Below are 21897 nucleotides of genomic sequence, written 5' to 3' on the forward strand. Positions count from 1 at the left end.
TATATATATATATATATATATATATATATATATATATATATTCTCAGTTGTTTCCTTAGATGCATTTCAATAAAATTGTTTATCTTGATCCTTATTTTGCCATTAATGGTTGTGTGGCTAAACACACTGAATATGTCAATGTGAGTTTTATTGTCTGGAGAAGACACCACAAACTGCACCTTTAAATTAAAGGTGAAAGGGTGTAGAAGTACTCTTATTACAAAAGCAATTATTCTTCATTTAGCATGTTAGAATTCATAAAAGTATATTCCAAACATTAATTCAACATACCTTAATTTTTTTTATTTTGGTTTTATATGATTTGTTTACATTCCTGCCTAAAATAATTTTTTTTATGATATTCCCCTTTAACAGACATTTTTTTTAAACTTAACTATTTTTTTATTTGACTTTTTTTTTTGAATTTGATCATTTTCTTAATTAAAATAATTATTTATAGTAAAAGAAATTAAAAGACATAAATAAAATTCACTTGTAATAAAAATATAAAATTTACTTCTATTTATTTTTATAATTATAAAAAAATTATTATTTTTTATTATCATAGAAAAAATAGCATATGCACGTATCTTTACTAGAGCTGTCAAAATAGGTAACTCGACTCGGTTCGACCCATTACGGGTTGATCACTTGGTAAGCCAACACAACCCAACTACCTTATTAGCGAGCCAAAAAAATTCTAATCCGGTGCGACCCACCACAAATTAGTGGGTTAAATTGGTTGGCTTAGTTAAAAAAAATCTAATTTTTTAGTTAAAACTAAATTATAATTATAATTATAATCTAAATAAACTTCAATACAATCCAAGTACAAACCAAAATCACAAAAATACAAATTATCTAACATGATCCAAATGCAAAGTCCATCTTAACAAAAAATAGTTGTGTGATCTTTTATTTACAGGTTGGTGAGTCAACTCGACTTACCACGGGTTCAATCCGGGTGAGTCGGGTTTTAGGTGGGTCAGGTAAAAAATTAATCTGTATTGAAATTTGTAAAAAAATTTCAACCTAACTCTGTTCGAATTCGTGGTGGATCGAATTGACTCACGGATTTTGATCCATTTTAACAGCTCTAATATTTACTATATTATATGTATAATCTAAATTGGATTTTTTAATTGATTTACATATTTTATATTCTTATTTTATCTTTAATTATATTTTAAAATAAAAAAGGAAAAGTTATAAATATAATCTATTCACATGTAAAAGTAACTACACTACAATCACTTGCTATTTTTTCATATAAATATTAAATAAGAAATATAAAAAGTAAAATAGATAAATAAAATACACCAAAAAATAATTATATATATATATATATATATTATAATTGCAAAGTAACTTTATATATCATGGTTCTGTGTATATAAAGTATTAATTTCACATTTAATTTTCAATTTTCAAAATTAAATAGTGTTGATTAATTCATTCTTAATATGGTATTCAATTTATTAATAAGAAAATATTAATAATAATAATTGTTAAAACTTGATGTTAAACTTTTCTATTAATATCTTATTTAAATATGTACTTGATATCACTAAAAAAAGAATCTTTCTTCAATAATTTGATAATATATTAAAAATGAATTAATATTATTTAAATTAAAAAAATCAAAAACTACATATGCAATTAAAACTATACTTAAAAAAATAGTTTTTCTTAAGTAATTTTATATATAAAAAAGGAAGATATACTTACTAGGTTAAAAGACGTAAGTAAATATCATATATTTGTTTTAATTTGGCTTATTTGAATATATAGTTCTGAGTTGCATTGTCATGTTTTTTATTTGTACTTTTATGGATGATGAGATGAGAAATGGTAAAAATATTACTTTGTGTTGTTATTTTATTTTCATTCTTTCCTACAATTTTGATCATTGTAAGAGTATTGTGCAAATCTAGTGTTTATCATCTCCTGCAGTTGTGTTGCTACCCTCATATTTCATGAAGTTTCTGAGATAAGCTTTTGTCACTGCATTGTGTGGTTTACTCATTTGTAGATTTCTTACGAAGTGTTTAAATTATAGAGTCATTCAAGTTTCTGAATTATGATAACAAATTACAAATCATTATGAATCGATCAATTCTCAAAATGCTTTTACAAATGTTATCATGTAGAAAGTCTCTCAAATTGAGGTATTCAAAATATGTATAATGTTTATGTTTAAATATATTGAGCAATCCAAAATGGTCTATTCTATTGAATATTTAAAAGAAATTTGAACTAAATAATTCGTTATACATACATATAATTAAAAGAATGTATTGGTGCTATATATAAGTACGACTACTCACTTAACTTAATGTTTAATAGTGTAACATACATATATATTGTCTAGAAGGTTGCTTATCCAACGTCTCACATTTATAAAAAAAAACTTGTATATGCATTAAACTTTTCAAAATAAATTTACGTTGAAGATATATTCTAGAGGAACATAAAATAATAATACATATACAAATATTCTTTACAAAATATGGATAGCACTCAACATCTTCACTGGTATGTATTACTACCTAGGTTATTGTTTAAAGCAACACAATATATGCATGGTAAGTTAACATAAAAGAAACATATAATTTTTAAAGCAACACACAAGTCACATAACCACTTATTAATATGTATTTACTCCAATTAAAATTATTTACTTATATTTTATTGGTGTATTGGATTAGACATCACATATGTTAGCACAAAAGCAAGTGCACGGGTTGCGACGTAGCATGTGATAAATATTGTTTTCTCCCAAGGGACTTTCCAACACATGACAATTCTTGCAATTCATCATTCAATTAAACAACAATGTTCATAAAAACACAATAAAAATTCTTTTTGGTATTTTATCAAACAGATGGTGTGCAATAAAACTTAACATAGTGTATTTACAATTGTCAATAATAAATTTCATCCACTTCATTCTCATGCATTCACAATCAATTTAAATCCATATTCATGTCAAAATTACCTCACAAATCAACTCAAATTCTATCCTTAGTGACTTTGAGCCTATGATAACTCATCCAAGTTAATTCCTTGAATCTTCACCAAGTTAAATAATGTATTAAGTTTAAGTGTCTTTAAGATTTCTAATAAATCATGTTCTATACCTAGATGCAAGCGTCATTAGGTATTCAATTTCAGTTCTAGATTCAAAAGATATTTTTTAACATCTCAATAGAACTAATAAGTAAACAATGGGCGATCAAGACACAACAAACATTAAGAATAGAAATCATACAATAACATAGAAATGGAAAATTATATGTATTAATATCACAAAATACACAAGAATCAATTTGTTACATCTAATATCAACAAATAGGTCTAGCTCTCTATGGTGAAGAACTTAGGTCATACAAATTGAATAGATAAGGAACAAAATTGAAACTAAAGAGATGCACGTCCTTTCCCAAGGTTCTTAGCAATTGCTTCATGCTTCAGTCGTGCCTCTCGTTCACATCAATACCTCCAATTGGCATATTATCTCCCTCCAATCCTAAAAGGGGAAAAACACCACAAATGAAGTTTGAGACCCAAGGAGAAGGGAAAGCTTTTTGGCTAGCATCATCTTAGAATCATTGGACGCACTCATTAAATAGTTAAAGGGGTAGCCATTATCAAGCCACCACTCGACGTCAGAGAACCATCGCTTAGTGTAGCTCCCCCAGTATGTGTCTCACCCAACGAGGTTCTTGGCCGCCCAGCATGAACTCCTATGCAGCTAATATTACTTTATGTGTTTGTGGGGCTAGGCGTGAAGGCGCCCATCGCCATTATTTTCCTTAAATTCATTCTTTGGTTGTCCGATCAGGCTTCCTTGACTTTCAACTTATTTTCCTCCACCAGATTGCTTCCTATTTACTCATTTCACACCCTCAAAATAGATATTAAAGGTAAAACAAATATAAAACAACTAAAATACAAAACAATGCAAGAACAAGATAAATTTGAGAATTAAACAAGAAAAAAAACTATGGAGGAGTTGACTGTATTCCACAACTTGACACAAATAAAATGTAGAAAATAATGTTATCAACAAACTTTGCACTTGTCTTACCAGTATATTATTGTATACAAATTATTTTTCACACCACCTAACGATCATGTATTTTCATTGTTTAAGTATCTTTTCCTACATGAGTATCTTTCTTTACACAAGTCTAATATTTAATATAGTACTTAGTAGAATCAAAATAATCCTTTTCAAAATTCCAATTTAATACACTTGGAGTACACATCATAATAGTTTGGAAACTCATACATAATTTCATATTATATCATTCATAACAAAAACATAAAAGCTTGTGTGAAAAAGTCAGTTATTACTCAACTTATTACAATTTAAATATTATTAATATTTTTTGGTTCTACCAACAGTCTTTGTCAATCACCAAAAATAAAAATATTCACCACTGTCAAGGGCTATAATTGGAAGGTCTTTTTTATTTTATAAAAAAGAAAAAAAAAAGATAATAACGTAGTATAATTGATTTGTATGTTATCTTGATTTTATTTGTTCTCTTACTTTGTCATAGAATTTGAGAATGGGACGATGCAACTTAATTTCTATATATAAAAAAAATGGAATAGTTATGAAAGGAATTGTATATTATTCACCATGCATAGTCTTTAGCACAACTATGAGACATTATTAACATCCTCCTGATTTCGCTTTCCAACAAAGTTACCCATCACCAAGCACAAAATTGACAATGTGAACATGTAATCATGCATACTTAGTAACTATAGCAATATATGTCGTAAATATATAGTTTCCTAAATTTCTTTATTTGTAATATATTAAACTCTAGCCATGCAAAATTTATAATTATTTAAGGTTTAAATATTATTTTGGTCTTTGTTTTGGTTTAGTTTGTTCAATTATTTAGATTCATTTTTTTTCACATTCGATTTGGTTCTTGATTTGCTAAATTATGTTCAATTTTGTTGACGTGTTTAAATTGATAACGACAAAGTGGATATGCTAACACTATTCACATTAGGTAAATTGCTTTAATTATTGTTGTTTGTGTTTTATTCATATAAGTCTTTAATTTTGTTAAATTTGTTCAATTTAGTTTTACCATTCATTTCATTACCCTTCACCACTGTCATTACCACCATTATTGTCGCTATCACCACCAAACTAAAACAACCACTATCATCCTATAGTTACCACCACCACAACCACAACCAACCACCACACTAAAAACACTGTCACCACCAAATCAAACCAACTATCACCACTACAACATTAAAACAACAATGACGACCACAACTACCAATACAATCATTTCCACCACCATCCTAAAATTACATTCACCACAATTACATTAAACCCACCAACAACAACCCTCACAATGGTAGGGGTTTTACTGTGATGGTGGTGAATGTGATTTTAGTGTGGTGATAGAGGCGGTAGTGGTGGTGATTTTAGTATTGTGGTGTGGTTGTAAGGGATGATTGTGGTGGTTGTAGATTTAGTTTGGTGGCAGTGATTTAGTGTAATTATAAGGTAGTAATGGTGGTTTTAGTTTAATGGTGATAATGGTAACAATAAAGGATCATAAAATAGAAAATGGAAGGTAAAAGTGATAAACTGGAAGGTGAGAGTATATTAAATAAATTTAACTAATATAAAAATCTATTTAAACAAAATACAACTAATTATATAATTAATTTCGTTCACATAATAATATGAATCGTCTTAACTTGTACATTCTATCAAATTAAACATAAAAAGAAAAATAACGATCAAACTAAATAAATATAAATGAGGACTAAATAAATATTTAAACCATTATCTAACGATTCTATAGGTGTTATAAAATTTGAGTAATTTTTTCTAGTTCTAATTGTTCAAGAAAAAACCAATAGTTTATCTAAAAGAAAGATATACCTATATAAAAATAAAAAACACAACGTGTCAATTGATTATTGAACGTAATACATGCACCGATAATTTAAAAATATATGTTTAAAAACTTATCTTGAAAGGTTATTAGAAATTATCCTTCTTTAGTCGATAAGGTAGAACACTAGGCATCTAAATTGAAAGCTAGCTCTGATTAGTCGCTTTTATGACAGGAGGATTTTGTATCTGGGCAATGGAGGAAACTATCTTTACAGGAACAAGTACAAAAACTCATCTGCACTTTTTGTACCCGAGCTGTTATGGCTATCATCAACGTGGAAAATAAATACAATTGGCTGACTTCATCTATTAATTTTATTTAATTTACCATTTATTAATAAAAAAAGTCAATTAAATTCTCAATTTCATAAATACAATAACATAAATATTTTAAACTTCAATCAAGTTTCTTATTTTTTAATAAATACAACTATTAACCTTTGAAAAAAACACAGCTGTTAACCTTTTAAAAGTCTGAAAGATAAAGTTAGTTTTATATGCATACATTAAGTTAAAACCACAACTACTTTTGTTAACAATTTCAATATTCATTTAGCAAAAATAGTAATAATATTAGAAACTTGAATGCTGTTTTAATAGTAAAATTAAATTAAATCAAATAAATAATGATACTAAAAATATACATGCTTGTTTTAGAAGTGGAAGTGTGATGTATCTCTCTAATATGATGAGTGAATACTAAAATATTTTATTTATGAGTAAATACAAATATATTTTATTTCTTCTATATTTGTAGACCCCTGACTTTCTGTCCAACTGCTCTTAAACTTCTTGTTTTTCTTGTCATCTTCCGTTTAATTATTTAATTTGAAAATATATGTTAAATAGTATATTTTATTTTTCTAAATTTGTAAATTTGAACTATTATTTAATTAGTCTTAAATATTTACTTTAATGTTTTTCATAAAAACACTTAATTCAAAAGTATGTTTCTTTTTCTTCCTTTTGAATTGAATCAATAGCTTTATATTCTCCTTACTGCATTTGTATGTTTTCATACAATTCACTATATATGCAACAAATATCAATAGCTAATTTTAAGGAAGAAAACCTAAAAGTTGTGTATCTAAGCAGTAAATAACACACACGTCAATAGTTCTTGATTATCATGGTCATGGTATTGCGTCACACCATTTAAAGCCACAGAACAAAAAAATGAGTATTACATAATGGCAATGCAACAGTCATAATCACTACAGTGGTAATCTGATCTAATCTAACTGCAGTAAACATCACGGTGGAGAAGGAGGGACAGAATTGCAGGGACAGAGGAAATGAGTAGTTTTTGAGTGATGAATAAATAAATATTTTAAAGAAAGAGGAAAAAATCCCTTAAATATATAGACAAAGAAATGTTCTGGATAGCTTATGCTTTAAATAGATTATATTCATAAACTAATATATACCTTTATACCCATAATTGATTGAGACCCACAAATAATCAAGACATTCTTTTATTATTATAATAATAACAACAGTGATAATGAATAATTAAAAAATAATATATAAAATAATCTTTTAATTTTTACTATTATTTTTCATACAAACAATTTTTCTTGTCTCTAAGAGACAAGAGACTCAGTTTTTTATGCCCTTCTTTTTGAAGGAAAAGGTTCAAAGCATATTCGTACCCACCTCTCTGCAACATGCTCTGCTTAGTTCTCTCTATATTCTCCCTGGACAAATACCCAGTCAAACAAGAATACTGGCATTTTCCAGAAAAGCCAAGATTTAAATAACATGTTCTATTTTCTCTATCCTTGACTTCTATTGTTGATAGAAGGATTCAATTTAAATTCTGTCTTTCATTCAATAATTTCAAATGCTTTTTTTATTAGCATTTACAAACCGAGTATAAATTATGCCATTTGCATTTCATAATATATAGCAAGAATTAATTAATCTGAGAACCTATGTAAATCAGACTAACATTTAGGTTAACTTCAAATTCATATTTTTGCTAAGTCTTTGCAGTTTGTTCATGATAACGATGAAGAAACAAACAAAAAAGTAAAAATCAATGCACCATAACTGATAAGAATCATAGACTAAATGAATCTCTAGACTTTCAATTATGTTCTCAATCTCCCATGTCATAAATTATGTACATCACTGAGGTTGTTGTGTCATCACAAATAACAAGAATTATCTGGATTTCTCTAAATCTTCATTTGATAACATATTAGAGTCCCAACAACAGATCTTCCTTAGATAACTGTTAGAATCTGGTGACATAAAAATGCACTATATGCATGGAATTTGTTATGCCAATACAGTTAAATGCAACTTGAATTCACATTATTTAAAAAATATTGCCACTTCCCATAGAAATCAAAGCATTTTTAAATTTTTACACATGAAAGTCCTCTTGCCAACAATCAAATCAATCTCAACGAAAACAACTTCCGTATTTCTGTAACTTCTGTTTAGCTTATGAATTGAATTGGTGAGGAAGTCTTTCCCTGGTATTGGCTAGAAGAGAGGGATTAGTCCCCCTCCAACAATTGAATAGCTAAAATGCAAATTTAAACTAAGTATTTATAATCAAAAAGCTGATACCACTGAAAATTAGGGTCCCTAACAAGCCTTTCACGCCTTCATCATATGCTATAAGTTCACCACTTCATAAATTTAAACCTTCCATTCCCCAAAAGAAAGTATCAATCAATCTGAAGTAACCTGAATCAGGATAAGCACAAGCACCACAATCAAATGCATCACTTTAAACTCTGCAACCAAAACATACACTCTAATTCAACCAAAGCCCAAACAGAGTCAGAAAAACCTCAAACAATTTCTTTCTTGTTTTCTCTTTCAACCAAATTGCAACCACTGAATCAAATACCTTAATTAGCTTAACCTATAAAAGTATTTACAGTAATATCCATGATTATTTCAATCTGAATAAAAATTTCCCCACATAATCAATGAAAAGAAGCACCTCAAGTAGTCAAAAAATTCAAACAGGAAAAAAAACACACCAGAAGCTTACTGAAAAATGTTTTTTCTAGATGTAGATTCTAGGCATCGGGATCTATAACTGGATCTGATAAGCAGATATTGAAGTAAATTAAAAAATAAAAATAAAAATTTACTGATAGTAGAATCTGGGAGATGAGATCTGAGCGGGTGTAACCAGACATCGACAAAAACCCTCACTGCGGCCTCCGATTCAGTTGATGCAAGGCGGGATCCAATTCGCCGCCGGCTACCACTTCACCATTTCGCGCAGAAACCGGTTCCCGACCTGCACCAAGCGAATTAGAGACCGCACAGTGATAGAATCAAAATCTGCTGCTTAATCACATCCACTTCACTGGTAAACCACCAAACAAATTTCTCGTCTGTTTTACTTTCTCTCTTCATTCAAGAGAGAGGAGGTAGAGAGAGAAAGAGGCGAAGAGAGAAAGAGGCGAAGCCAACCCCCAACCCACCCTATGTGGTGACCGGGTAAAGATTGGGTTAGCGTTAGGTTATTTATAAAGAGCACAGACGAAGGAGATAGGAACACGTGGCTGCTCACGCTCTCGCTGATGCCATTAATACTGTGCAAGTGGTCATTTTTTTTCTTTTGAAGAGCAAAGCGCGGCATGGAGAGATTAAAAATGGGCTTGGATTTAGAAAGATTTACTGAAGTAATGCCATTTAGTTGAAGTACGTGGCTGCACGTGCGTGTGTTTCTGTAACCGCAACGTGTTTATGGGGTGTGAGGCGCGTTTCACTTTTGGACTTGTATTTACCAAATTACCCGTGAAATTGTGATTTGGGCCGCTATGGACCGCACTTGTATGCTCTATCATGGACACAATAAATAAATGAAATTACTATCTTGCAGACTTTTTTTTTATCACTGCTATTTGAGGAAAACAAATTAAAAACTATGTTTCATATAGTCAAAGTTAGGCAAGATTTGAGTGATGAAATGGTTGGTCTCCACTGTGCAAAAACCTCTTTTAGAAGAGATTCACTGTGTCAAAGTTGACATGCAATCAAAGAGAGAAATAGTAGATGAGTTAGATAGGAATATTTAACTAAACTTGAGAGATTTTAGCTTTAAAAATTTATTTGTGGTTAAAATTATATTAGCTTCAAAGTTCAATCTCTTCTTCTTTCATACATACACTATCTTTTTTTTTTTTTAATGAGAAATCATGCAATAAATACCACGAAAATAAACTCTGAACATTCTTCTTTGTGATGTACAAAAACTATGTAGTGAGTGCACTTGGTCCACCAATTTGAGAAGAAAATCCACCCTACTGCATTATCTCAAAATTGGTGAGATGTAGTACTAATTGTACTGATAAATTCAATTGTTGTAAGCTAGCAAAATATATATATATATATATATATATATATATATATATATATATATATATATATATATATATATATGATTCTTTATCATGTATGTACTAAATTTTGGTTAAAATAAAGAATGGAATATAAGTTTCTGTAAAATTAGGGAACTATTTCCAATCATCAGAGAATTCTGAAAAGTTTATTTCATGTTAACCTTGATGAAATTAACAAAATATGAGGAAATTGTAGGTGGACTAGTAATAAATGTTGAAGGAGGGTGGTGGATTACAAATCTTCAAACTCCTTTTTCCAATGATAGAATATTTCTGGTTTAAGTGAGTATGTAAGCAAATATTTTTTTCTAAAATGAGTATATATGTATTGATAATTTCAGATTGAAGTTATTATCATATAGATTATATATGCAAAATTGTACATTAATTTCAAATTATGTAATATATTTTTATATGTAAACTAAAATTGATATAATATCCATTTTTTAAAATTATTAAAATTTGAATTATTTTATTATTATTATTATTATTAATCTTTGATAAAATTTGAGATAAATAATAATGATATAAAATTATAATTTAATAGTTAAATTAACAAAATTTATTTGTTATATTAAATTATTAACTACCTTATATATATTATTTACAGTAAATGTCAGACAATATTAATAATTTGTTAAAAGAATTGGATAACATTTACTTTGAAATTTATTTTTTCCTATTAGGATAGTGTGTGTTTTTTTATCTAATTGATAATAAACAAGTTGTTAGTGATTTACAAATTAGATTATATGTATTTATATTTCTTTTGAAGTTTTCTTCATCCTTACCAAAATATGTAAATATAGGAAGGACACCTTTGAATAGGGTTGAGCAACAAGTGGGTTTGGGTCGAATTCAAGTTCAATAAGACCGATCCGAATTTAACATTTCAAATTCATACCTACCTTATTATTTAACTTATCGATTATTGGGATTCAGAATTGGTTAAACATGGATGCATGACAAGGGAAGAAAGAAGTGCATGGAGGAGGATGAAAGACAAAGGTTGTGAATAACACTTACCAAAGATTGTGAAGGAAAGTAGCGGGTGGTGAGTCTGACATGCAATGGAGTAAGCAGGTGCTACTATTGGAACTGAAGAAAGACGACGACAGTTTTCTTGTTGCAGAGAATCCTAATTTCAGGTTCCCAATGCTAGAAAAAGAAGACATAGTAACTTTGTTTGAGAATAGAGAGAATGGATTCCAATGGGAAGGAAAAACATCGAGCAAAAGTCTATAACAACTCCACCTTTGTGAAGATCTTCAGTAGTGATTATACCACAGACCAAGGAAAAAGAGTATGTTGGAAGCCTACAAACCATCAATGTGGCTAACAGAGTAGTTTCAGTTGATGTCGGTAAGGTAAGCGCATGGTGTGTACAAAAAACAAAGGCATAGTGATGATGGGCATGGGAAAAAAGTAATGTTGAGGAGAAAAAAAGAGTGTAATAAGAACAAAATTAAGGTTAAAGGAAAACTTTTACTTTTATGGTTAGTAATTTTGGGTCGTTGGAAGTCTAGAAATAAAATAATTTTATAGTATATAAGAGGAGTGCAAACCTCATTTTACAAGTTAATTTTGTAGGATTGATTTAGATTTAAAGTTCATTTCTTAACACATACTTCACAAGCAATGCATTTATCAAATTCAAAATGTATTCGACCGCAAAAACGTTCTGATGAGATTATTTTTTCATAAGGATATTGAATAGTTACGGGTAACCTATTTGCATGAGATAAGGTAATCATGAGACCTTGACCAATATATCTAGCAGCTCGTATTATTTGTTCACTATAATTTATGAATTCAGTTACCATAAGGAACATATCGTGAATAGCTCTGAATATTTTTTTTCTTTCTCTTGTTTAAAACAAGTTCTGAATTTTGAATATAGAAGGTCCACATTTTTTTTACAGTGAAAACAGTTGAGACGATATTAGAGTCAGGTTAAAGGTCACTTATATTTGAATGTCATTATTCATTATAATCTTGAATTCACATAAAACCAAAAAAGAAAAAAAAATTGTCACTTATCAATCTAACATTGTGTCACGTGGTAGAGAATGTATGATGTGGCAGTATCAGGTGTCACTATTGGATATGAAAAGTCTCAATACATTTATTATATTTGTCACTCCCATTGTCACATCACACTCTAATCTCATATTAACACGTAGCAATTTTTTTTAAATTATAAAAAAATAATTAATTAATTAAAAAAATCAAAAAATCACGTGTTGACACATGAAATATAGTTAATCTCGTTAGCATATTACTACAAAAAAGAACTTAATTATAACGAATTTTTCAAAATAGAAATTTAATTGAGTCAAATAAAAATGAAGAAACCTACTTAAGATTTCGCTATAAAATTGGGAACCTCTAAAATGATTTAACAAAAAATATGTTTGGAAATGCATGTGGATCCATATAATATGAAATTTGTAGAATAAAGAAATTAAATATTTTTAGTAATAAGAGAATTTATGATATTTCACCCTGGATAGAAGGTACAATGATAATAATGAAATTTCAAAGTAAACACAATAACTTGACGTGCTAGGTAATAAATGTAAAACTAATAAAAGATCTTTTAAGAGTTATGATTCTCACACGATAAAACATAATAGAGTATTAACATTGATCAATGGGAGATCATGTGAATATGCGTTCTTCATATTTGTAATTTTGTGTGCTCTTCGATCACCGTTTCTCAATCTATCTTTTTGTCTTTCTTTTTCTTCTCACACGTTTTTGATGGGTTACTGTGAAAAGAACCTTATGGCCAGAGACAGAACCTCAATCCCTTTATATACCAACGTCCATCAAGTTGGTTTTTATTTTATCTTTATCTTTATCTTATTTTATTATCACTTCTCATAATAATAACCAATAAGTCTTTAGATTTTATTAAATCACAATTAGGCCACCATAATATTTCAAATGAGTCACTAATAAAATTAATTCGTCAATTAATTCTAATAATAAATGGACTTATAGTTACAACAATGACGAACACTGATACACAAAAAGAAGGTAATATTGGGTACAAAAACAAATATCGAAAGACTATTGTGATGCAATTTTCTTGGGAGGGAGATGATTTCAAACTTCTAATAGTGATATTCAAAGAATGGCAACATAAGATGTGAATTTTAATAGTAAATATTTTGGCCTTGTAGTAGAAAATAATATCATACAGACCAAATGTACATAGTTGTAGTCTAAGAATGCGTGCAAATTATCAAACAACTCTTAATTATAGAACGTACAACTTTGACTATTCTTTTGGTCGGAAAGGTAAGATGAAAGTTTAAACTATAACCTAATGTTACACCTTTTATTCTATCTATATGATTTTATTTTTAAGGATACTTGTTTTATAAATTATAAAGTTATTTATGTATTTCAAACTTTATTAAGGAATGCGTTAAAAAAATTAAATGTGAGAGTAAGTTATATTGAATATAAATAAAAAAGTCAGAAAATATATATATATATATATATATATATATATATAACTCTTATATTTAATTATTTAATTACTTAAGATTTTGAATTAGGAACGGTCTCAATTATCATATCTTTTGACGGGAAAAAGATACTTATGGTACTGAGATTTTTAGTTTTACAAATAATTGAACACGCTTAGTATCTATAAATGTTGAAAAAGTTAAACAATTTGTTTTAAGTCTAAAATTAATTCAAATATTATAAAAAGAATAAGAAATTTTAATATTTAATAAACTTGTAAATTTAGTCTTTATAATAATTTTATTATCTTTGAACTGACAATGTTGACATATTTAATCATTTTAGTTTCATAGTTACATTTTTGTTTATAAATAGCACAGTAATTGTAAAAATAAAATTTATATAATTATCATATCTTTTTTGTTCTCATTTTCATAGTGTTTGTTGCAGATGGTCCTCATTTTGACATAATGTGTAAAATGTTCCTCATTTTTACAGAATGTTTAAAATGATCATTATTTTCACAATTCATGTTTTATTTTGTCATTTCCTGTAAGGCAGTTTAAATCATTAACGGAGCATTGTACCACATTTGTACAATACACGTAACACACTTTAATACAAGTGTCACCTGTACAATGCTCCATTAATGATTTAAACGGCGTTATAGAAAATGATCAAATCAAACATGAATTACGAGAATAAAGATCATTTTAAACATTGGGTAAAAGTGAACATTTTAAACATTCTGTCAAAATGAAAACCATCCTCAACAAACATTACGAAAATAAGGATCAAAAAAGTCTTTAAATCATTATTAAATATTGAGTATCAAAGAGTTAAAGTTGTAAAGGCATTAATTTCAACATCAAGATACAAAACACTTACTTAACACAACCCCAAATAATGAAAAAAATAATTTTTGTAAGATTGAATATACCATGACGTGCGTTAAAATTAATGCCTAAAGCAGCACAATAAAAGAAGTGTTTGACGATGTAAAAGTTACTTTTGTATTATTGTAATATTTTGATTGCCTAATGGGTTGATTAACTTTTGACAATTTGAATTCACTTTATGTGAAAGACGTGCTGGGATATTCTATAAACAACTATTAATTTATTTATGTTTAATGCTTTTTAAGTCGCAAAGGGAGAGAATAATTATTATTATGTCTTGCTTTTTGCTTTCTAGATGCATACTTGTCGTCCCTCTTTAATATTTATGTTCAAATCGTTTTTATTTCAATGAATTTGGTTAATTCTAGAACAATCTAACCTCGTATGGAGTTAGGTGTAAATGAAATGGTTGTTTCTTAACTACTACTACTACAAGCTAAAACCATTGTTGTAAAACATGTAAAAAAAATTATTAAAAGTGAGGAAGAAAGAAGTAGAGTTTAAAGAAATAAAATAAATAAAAATGAGTACGATTTTAGATAGATAAAGAGTAAAATAATAGAAATAAGAGTTGTGAGAAAAATAAGAATGTCAAAGTATAGTAATGTGTTACATAAATATATTTTTTTAAAAAAACTTATAATTATCGGAAAAAATTGAACTCAGTAAGTGAAACTCGTAGACTTGACATATTTAATATTTACAAAATTACATACTTTTTAGAAGAACTTGACTTTTAATTTACAAGGTTAATTTTGATGTTATAAATCTAAATGTATTTTATTACAAACATGAGTTGCATTATAAATTCAGTTTCATATGTTTTAGCTTAAAATTAAATGAAAAACATTTTTTTTTAGTTTGATAGACTTTATTTTAAAAAATATATACTTTACATATTATTATTTGGACCACAATCTGCTTCATTAATCCAAGACCTTTTACGGGTACATAGTTAGAAATAAAATAAAAAAAATAACTCATTTAATTTAAGGTATGAACTCAAATAATTCCTTGGAAAAGCTGCTAAATACGTTATTTTTAACATTAGCATAGTTTATCATCTCTTTTAACCTCACTCAATTGTTACAAGGCTTATATTATTATAAAAAGTTTACAACAGTTACTTAAATATAATTATTCTTTTATTTAAAAAAAATCAATTATTAATTTTTATTAATGATATTTTTTAGTTATTCACTAGAGAGTTACCAAGATAATCCAATAAATTGACCCAAAAAATTGGTAAAGCAACTAATGTTTTAAAGACAAACAATATACAAAAAAAATAATCAGAAATTCAAAATTATGGTAAATTTTTTAGATGAAAAGGGTATCATATTTTATTTTCGAGTGTGTGGCGCATTGAAACTTTATACAATAATATGTTTAACTGCTTAAAAAATATCTGTTCAATTATATCCAAATAAATTTAATCTTGTAAGAAGTTTGCTTTTTATTTATTATCCATATATATAGTACTGCTTAACACATCTTATTGTAATTAAGTGACTAACCAAGTGCCATATTTATATATTTATACAAGAATGTCACGTGCAACAATTGTTCTTATATGAGATCAAGTTCTTAACTATTAAAACATAATAATCGACAATAAAATAAAGATGTTACCTAACTTGTTTTGTGAATCGAAATAACAATAAACTTTATCCATATTAATATTCGTTTATTGAGTTAAATATCATTATTACTCCATATTGATAAATTCATTTTTAGTTCAGTGACAAGGTTAAACTAAAAACTTTAAAATTCTAAAAACAGATGCCAAAGGGTAGAAGATATAAAATAAGTAACTTGAACAGTTTTACTGTTGGAGATGCTCTTAGCAAAGAAAAAGAAAAGAAAAAGCACTTCCCCACCTTCATTTCTCTATTTATTATTTATTGTTGCTGAAATCGTGGTAAAACTCGTGGGTGCTAAGTTCTCACTCCATATAGCTACACCACTAGAACATATAGAAATAGAATATATGCCAAAAGTAGAGTAGGTTGCACATAACTACAACAAGACCTTCACATTATTCTAATGCCACAAAAGGCTTATATTTTTTATATGCAAAGTGCGCTACCTACGTCAATGTTATTTCACCAATCAAATCTTTTCATGGATAAGTGTCCCAAACCATATCACATGCTTCAATTGGAATGTAAAATAATATATTTAAGCATATTACTAATATAAGACTTACATTTACTTGATCTTTTTATGAATAAGAGATAACACGATACATCCAACAAATGTTAAGAATTTAAGTGTGAGTATAAGTCTCACATTGACTAGAAATTTAATTAGAAATGAGAAAGTAGAGCACTATATAAGGATAAAAATCCATAAACCCATTGTCTTAAGGTTTTGGATTGACAGTGGTGTCAATGCCTTATGTGGTTGGACTCAGGTCTCATTAATGTTGTATTTTTTCAGTGAAATCCCCTCTGTAAACCTAATCCTGACCAAAACTTACAAAACTAACTTGAAAAATAAATTTTGTAACTTGAAAAGTAAAATTTGCAGTGATTTATATACTGTAAATCTACTTTATTTTTAGTAGATGTAAGATTTGTAACAAGTTTTAACTCCTAAATTAGTGACATACCAAACCAATGTACCCTACCAAATGAATATAGAAAAAAATTGATCCCGCGAGGGCCATCCACTTCTGAATTGAATATAAGAAAGATGGTGACAGGAGTGGAAAAGTGGGATGATGGAATGATCTAGCTAGACATATAATAATATGCTTACAATACTAGGCAAAACTTATGCCACATTTTCTCATGTTGCTTTATCTAGACCTACCATAAAAGAGACTTAAAGGTGCAACTACTATATTTCCTCATAATACAACAATCAAAGAAAAATGTATCCTTCATGGGACCCCAACCTCAACCACACACCAATTAGTCATATCCCTGCCTAACAGCTGCCAATCTGTGATTGCCCTTTGGAAATGTCTAAACTCTCTCTACATTTTTTAGTACAATGTTGCAAAATTTTGGATAGAGCCTCAACTTTTTAAGCCTTGTAAAGTACAGGCAAGTCCTAACTCTAGATGTTGACGGTTTTGGTAAAGTTTAACTCATGCATTGCTTTTAGCACCTCATGCTAAAAGCCATGAATTCAGGTATCATACAATTATAAATAATGGATTTGGATTGATTTAAATCTTTTCATTTTAAGAAAGTGACAAAGCGAGAAATCGTATTGTGTTGTGTGTGTATGATAAAGAGATGAAAAGAACAGAAACAAGTGCAAAATGACATGATTGATATGATAGAAAGAGATAGATTAATTTATGCTGTAAAGAACAACTTTTTGTGAGCTCTGAAAAATGGTAAATAACACAAAATCTGGTTTCCTAGCTGGAAACTGAGAAAACAGAATATCTATATCTCAACACAGACACACCAAATAACAGATATTCCTCAGGTTGTACAAGCAGTGACGCACACCACAGTAAAAAAGAACTTAAAATTCAGATTACACTGCACATAAAGAAAAAGAGATGAAACCGGTTCATGGTTGATCCATAAGACGCAAAACTAGTGGTGCCAGCATGCGAGCAACCTTAGGTAAGGTAGGGTAGGATAGAGTGCCAAGAATAAACAAATTGAAGCTTAAAAGTGCAACAACATCAGAAGCAGGTTTGTTTCTAATGGAGGAGAAAAACTGCACCACACTCTTCAAGGACATGCCTACTACGGCAAAGAGAGCCACCACAAGAGGCATGCAAGGATCCTCAGCTTCCCACACAGTCACTCCAACCACAAGTGACATAAGGGCAGTGAAAAGTGATTGCGACAGAGCAATGTCTCGATGATGGTCGAGTGCTAGTGTTTCCATCGTTTCTACAACATCCTTTGAACCGGTTTTCAATAGTTTAAGAACCTCACTTCTTGTTTTGCTCTCATCTTCCCCATTATCTTTGCTCGTTAGAAGATCTTGGAGGGAAATCTTTTGGAATTTCTCACTTTTGTTTTGATCTCTGGAGCCCTTTCCTCGAATTTCTTTCAGCCGAAGATTTTCATTTCTCTGATCCCGCAACTGTCATATTAGTCATAAACAAGACATCAAGTGAGGAAAAACTATTCCATCATGCATATAGTTACAGAAAAACTATTTACCTTTCCCTCTAACTTTTCAATTTTGGCGATGGCCATATCATGTTCCTCTTCAATCTCTGCCAATAGTATCTCCACCATTCTTCGCTCTTTGACAGCCATTTGAAAATGTTCTTGAAGTTCTTTCTTCTCCCTCACCAGATTCTCCAGCTCTATCTGCATTTCATGTAGTTTTTGTTCTAGCTGCAATAACAGCATAACCCCCATTGAATCTAAAAATAAGATAAACTACATGCTTAGGATATCTTAAAATAAGATAAAATTAATTTGTACTATGCTGATATCAAAACCAGTAATTGCAAATTAAACAACTTTAGATTTACGGGAAAATGAATACCAAATGAAAACAAACCTGCTTCTCCTTTTGAAAGACATTCATTGTTCTTGCAGGCAGGGAAATAAGCCCAAATGTCCATGTGATAACACTTAATACTATGTCTACATAGAAGCTAATAGTAGTGCTGATCAACTCAGTCCAAGTATATATGACAGTTAATGCGATTTTGATACCAAACCAGAATGCCAGTTTAAGGAGAGAGAAAGGCTTCGTCACCAAGAGTATTATCTTGGCCAATAGCTCCAAAATCAACGCCATTAATCAGCAAAAATGAAAGCTCTTTCTCCTCAAGCATTACATGTTGAAAATGTCCATAGTGTTTCACCATACAGTATCCTGCAATATCAATAAATTCATGAGAAAAAATTGCTGGACTTTCACAACAAAGCTATTGCTCAGTCTTCTTAAATTATACAAGACAGAATGCTTCCTTTTCCCTTACTCTACTAGCTAACTGTTCCTCTACAAGTTTATATTTGCCACTCGATACAATGATAGTAAAATTCGAATAAAATTCAAATTGTGGTCCTTAAATTTAGGAGTTGGTCTTGATTTTAACTACTAACACTAATAAAACAACTCATTTTTCCTAATGTTGCCTTGGTATAGAGTACATATCTCCCAAATTCAAATGTGCAGCCCACAGCTAAAACAAACTGGCAATAAGAGAAGAAAAAACAAGATCATAATCTTACAAGCTTCTAAGGAAGTTAGAAGATCAAAAAATCAACCTTTCATAGAGCACCGAACACCCCTTCAGACGACTAGAATAAGCTAAATCTTTAAAAGATGAATGATTTCCGCAAACTGTTCATACTCATAATTGAATTGTGTTTAGTTACTTCAGCAGAATACTGAATCCATTGCTTACAAAACAGATGCATTTTTTTATTCATGGGTATCTGCTGAAGATAAATACATCACATTAGTGAATGATGATAGTTATGGCTACTTATTATCAAACCAACATCTCTTCGTTTTCACTTAAAATTCTCTAAACTTACTGTGACTGCACAATTGGTAGGATTCTTCTATGTTGGATGAAGCCCAAAGGACACTATTACTTTGTGTAAAGGGTTATCATAGAAAACCTTTTTCTGAGTCTGTTGCTCTACTCTGTGCTTATTGGATTCATGAATTACTATAAGAATGAACCCACTTCCAGAATCAGAAATTTACAAAAAGCTCAAGCCTACACTGCCTAGTGTCCACAGTATCAAGCATAACAGTCAAAAGTTTATTAGAAGTCTATAAATTTTTTTAAGAGAATCTACAGAGAGCATCAGCGAGAGAGGAGCAAGAAAACATGATAAAAACCCTCAAATCCCCCTGCATGTCCGGCAAAGAGAAGCCAAAGTAGATTACCCTGTATCCTATATCAATGGCAAAAACAGAAACTTCTCCTGAACTACTATATCAGCATTTACCATTGAACTTTCACCAATTGTTATGGCATCCAATAACTGCACGAACAGCGATTGATAGAATAAGGCTAAATGTGAAAATTTTTAGAAAGTCGATATGACAAAACGAACAATCCACGGGCAATGGCATAACTTGAAAACTGAAATATCTTCCACGGCAGTGAATTCACGAGAAGAACGAACTTTCACAAAAATGATCAAGACCCAGATAACCAAAAAAGTGAAAGAGAATTTTGATGTGAGCTGAAAGCTCAGGAAAAGAGAAGATCAAACCTTTGAAAGGTGGTGATTCCAAAACGATGAAACAGAACCCGGGAAAAAGAAAAGGCATTGAAGCGAAAGTGTGGAAAAATACATTTGCAGGAAGAGAGTAATAGACTTACAAGTGAGAAGAGCAGAAGGAAAAGCCGAAAGAGAAAGGTAAGTGAAAGGAAGAAGAAGAGCTTGGTGCGTGCAAGGACAACCTATGTAGAGCGTGAGTTTGAAGGGATGCATGATGAATAGGTGGCAATGAAAGCCTCCTCGACCTGCCACGTAAAGTGTAAAGATGTATCTAACACACATATGTTGTATGTTAACAGACAACAGAAACACCAATCCATTATCCATTCATAAACCTTATCTCAATAGAGAAATTTCCTTTATTTGTTCCATGATTCTATTGGGAATTATTTCAGTAAAACCTTCAATTTTAGTCATGTTTGTTGCCCATAATGTTTAGATTCAAAATTTTATTTTTTAAAAATTGAATTTAGTTTTATTTGGATAAAGTATATACTGGTTTTACATTCACATTAGTAGCATAAAAACAAACGTCAAAAAGACCTTCAAATGAGAACTGAAAGCTGGCTTAATCATTGACATTTTTTTTATGAGTAATATAACTTGCACCTTGGTTATAAATGAAAATTATAAGTTTTTAATCCATAAATTGTATAAATTTAGTTTGTATATTGGAAATTGACGAAATTTAGTTATCTCCAGATAATTTAATTAATTGAATTTGGTCATTCTTTTTGTATTTTCATAGACTATATATATATATATATATATATATATATATATATATATATATATATAACAAACGTGTCATTAATACGATGATAGTCTGTTTTGTAATAATAATTGAAGAAGGTTATGTCAGTTTCTAGATTTGGAGTCATGTGACGTGTCTTGTTGAAACAATCACGAGTGTCCCTGTTTTCCGGATTCTTTTAATCTTACTCTGTTTGTTGTAGAAATAACCTATTCTTTTAGTAAAATCGATTCCACGTTAGATTTTATGAAATTCTACT

General features: G+C 29.3%; 1 protein-coding gene and 1 long non-coding RNA gene across 5 annotated transcripts; both read right to left on the reverse strand.

Annotated features, from left to right (window-relative positions):
- Window positions 1-6734: 6734 nt before the first annotated feature.
- On the reverse strand, window positions 6735-9528 carry LOC114173716 (uncharacterized). Its single transcript, XR_003602550.2, has 2 exons — window positions 9064-9528; window positions 6735-8697 (listed from the first exon to the last, which is right to left on the reverse strand). It is a non-coding gene; the product is annotated as an uncharacterized LOC114173716 (long non-coding RNA).
- Window positions 9529-17991: 8463 nt separating this feature from the next.
- Window positions 17992-21139, reverse strand: LOC114173053 (coiled-coil protein). 4 transcript variants are annotated; one of them, XM_085669995.1, is made up of 5 exons: window positions 20986-21088; window positions 20606-20641; window positions 19194-19514; window positions 18845-19024; window positions 17992-18764 (listed from the first exon to the last, which is right to left on the reverse strand). In XM_085669995.1, exons 3-5 carry the CDS (start codon window positions 19434-19436, stop codon window positions 18237-18239), a joined length of 951 nt encoding a protein of 316 aa, XP_085526121.1. In that variant the 5' UTR covers window positions 19437-19514; window positions 20606-20641; window positions 20986-21088; the 3' UTR covers window positions 17992-18236. The 4 variants fall into 4 exon arrangements, with proteins under 4 accessions (XP_085526121.1, XP_027913056.2, XP_085526122.1 ...); XM_028057255.2 differs by lacking the exon at window positions 20606-20641 and having other exon boundaries at window positions 20986-21139; XM_085669996.1 differs by lacking the exon at window positions 20606-20641 and having other exon boundaries at window positions 20876-21018.
- Window positions 21140-21897: the final 758 nt, after the last annotated feature.

This window comes from Vigna unguiculata, chromosome 2 (genome assembly GCF_037176805.1).
Source record: "Vigna unguiculata cultivar grain cowpea cultivar isolate G323 ecotype 2 chromosome 2, ASM3717680v1, whole genome shotgun sequence".
Classification (NCBI taxonomy): Eukaryota; Viridiplantae; Streptophyta; class Magnoliopsida; order Fabales; family Fabaceae; genus Vigna; species Vigna unguiculata.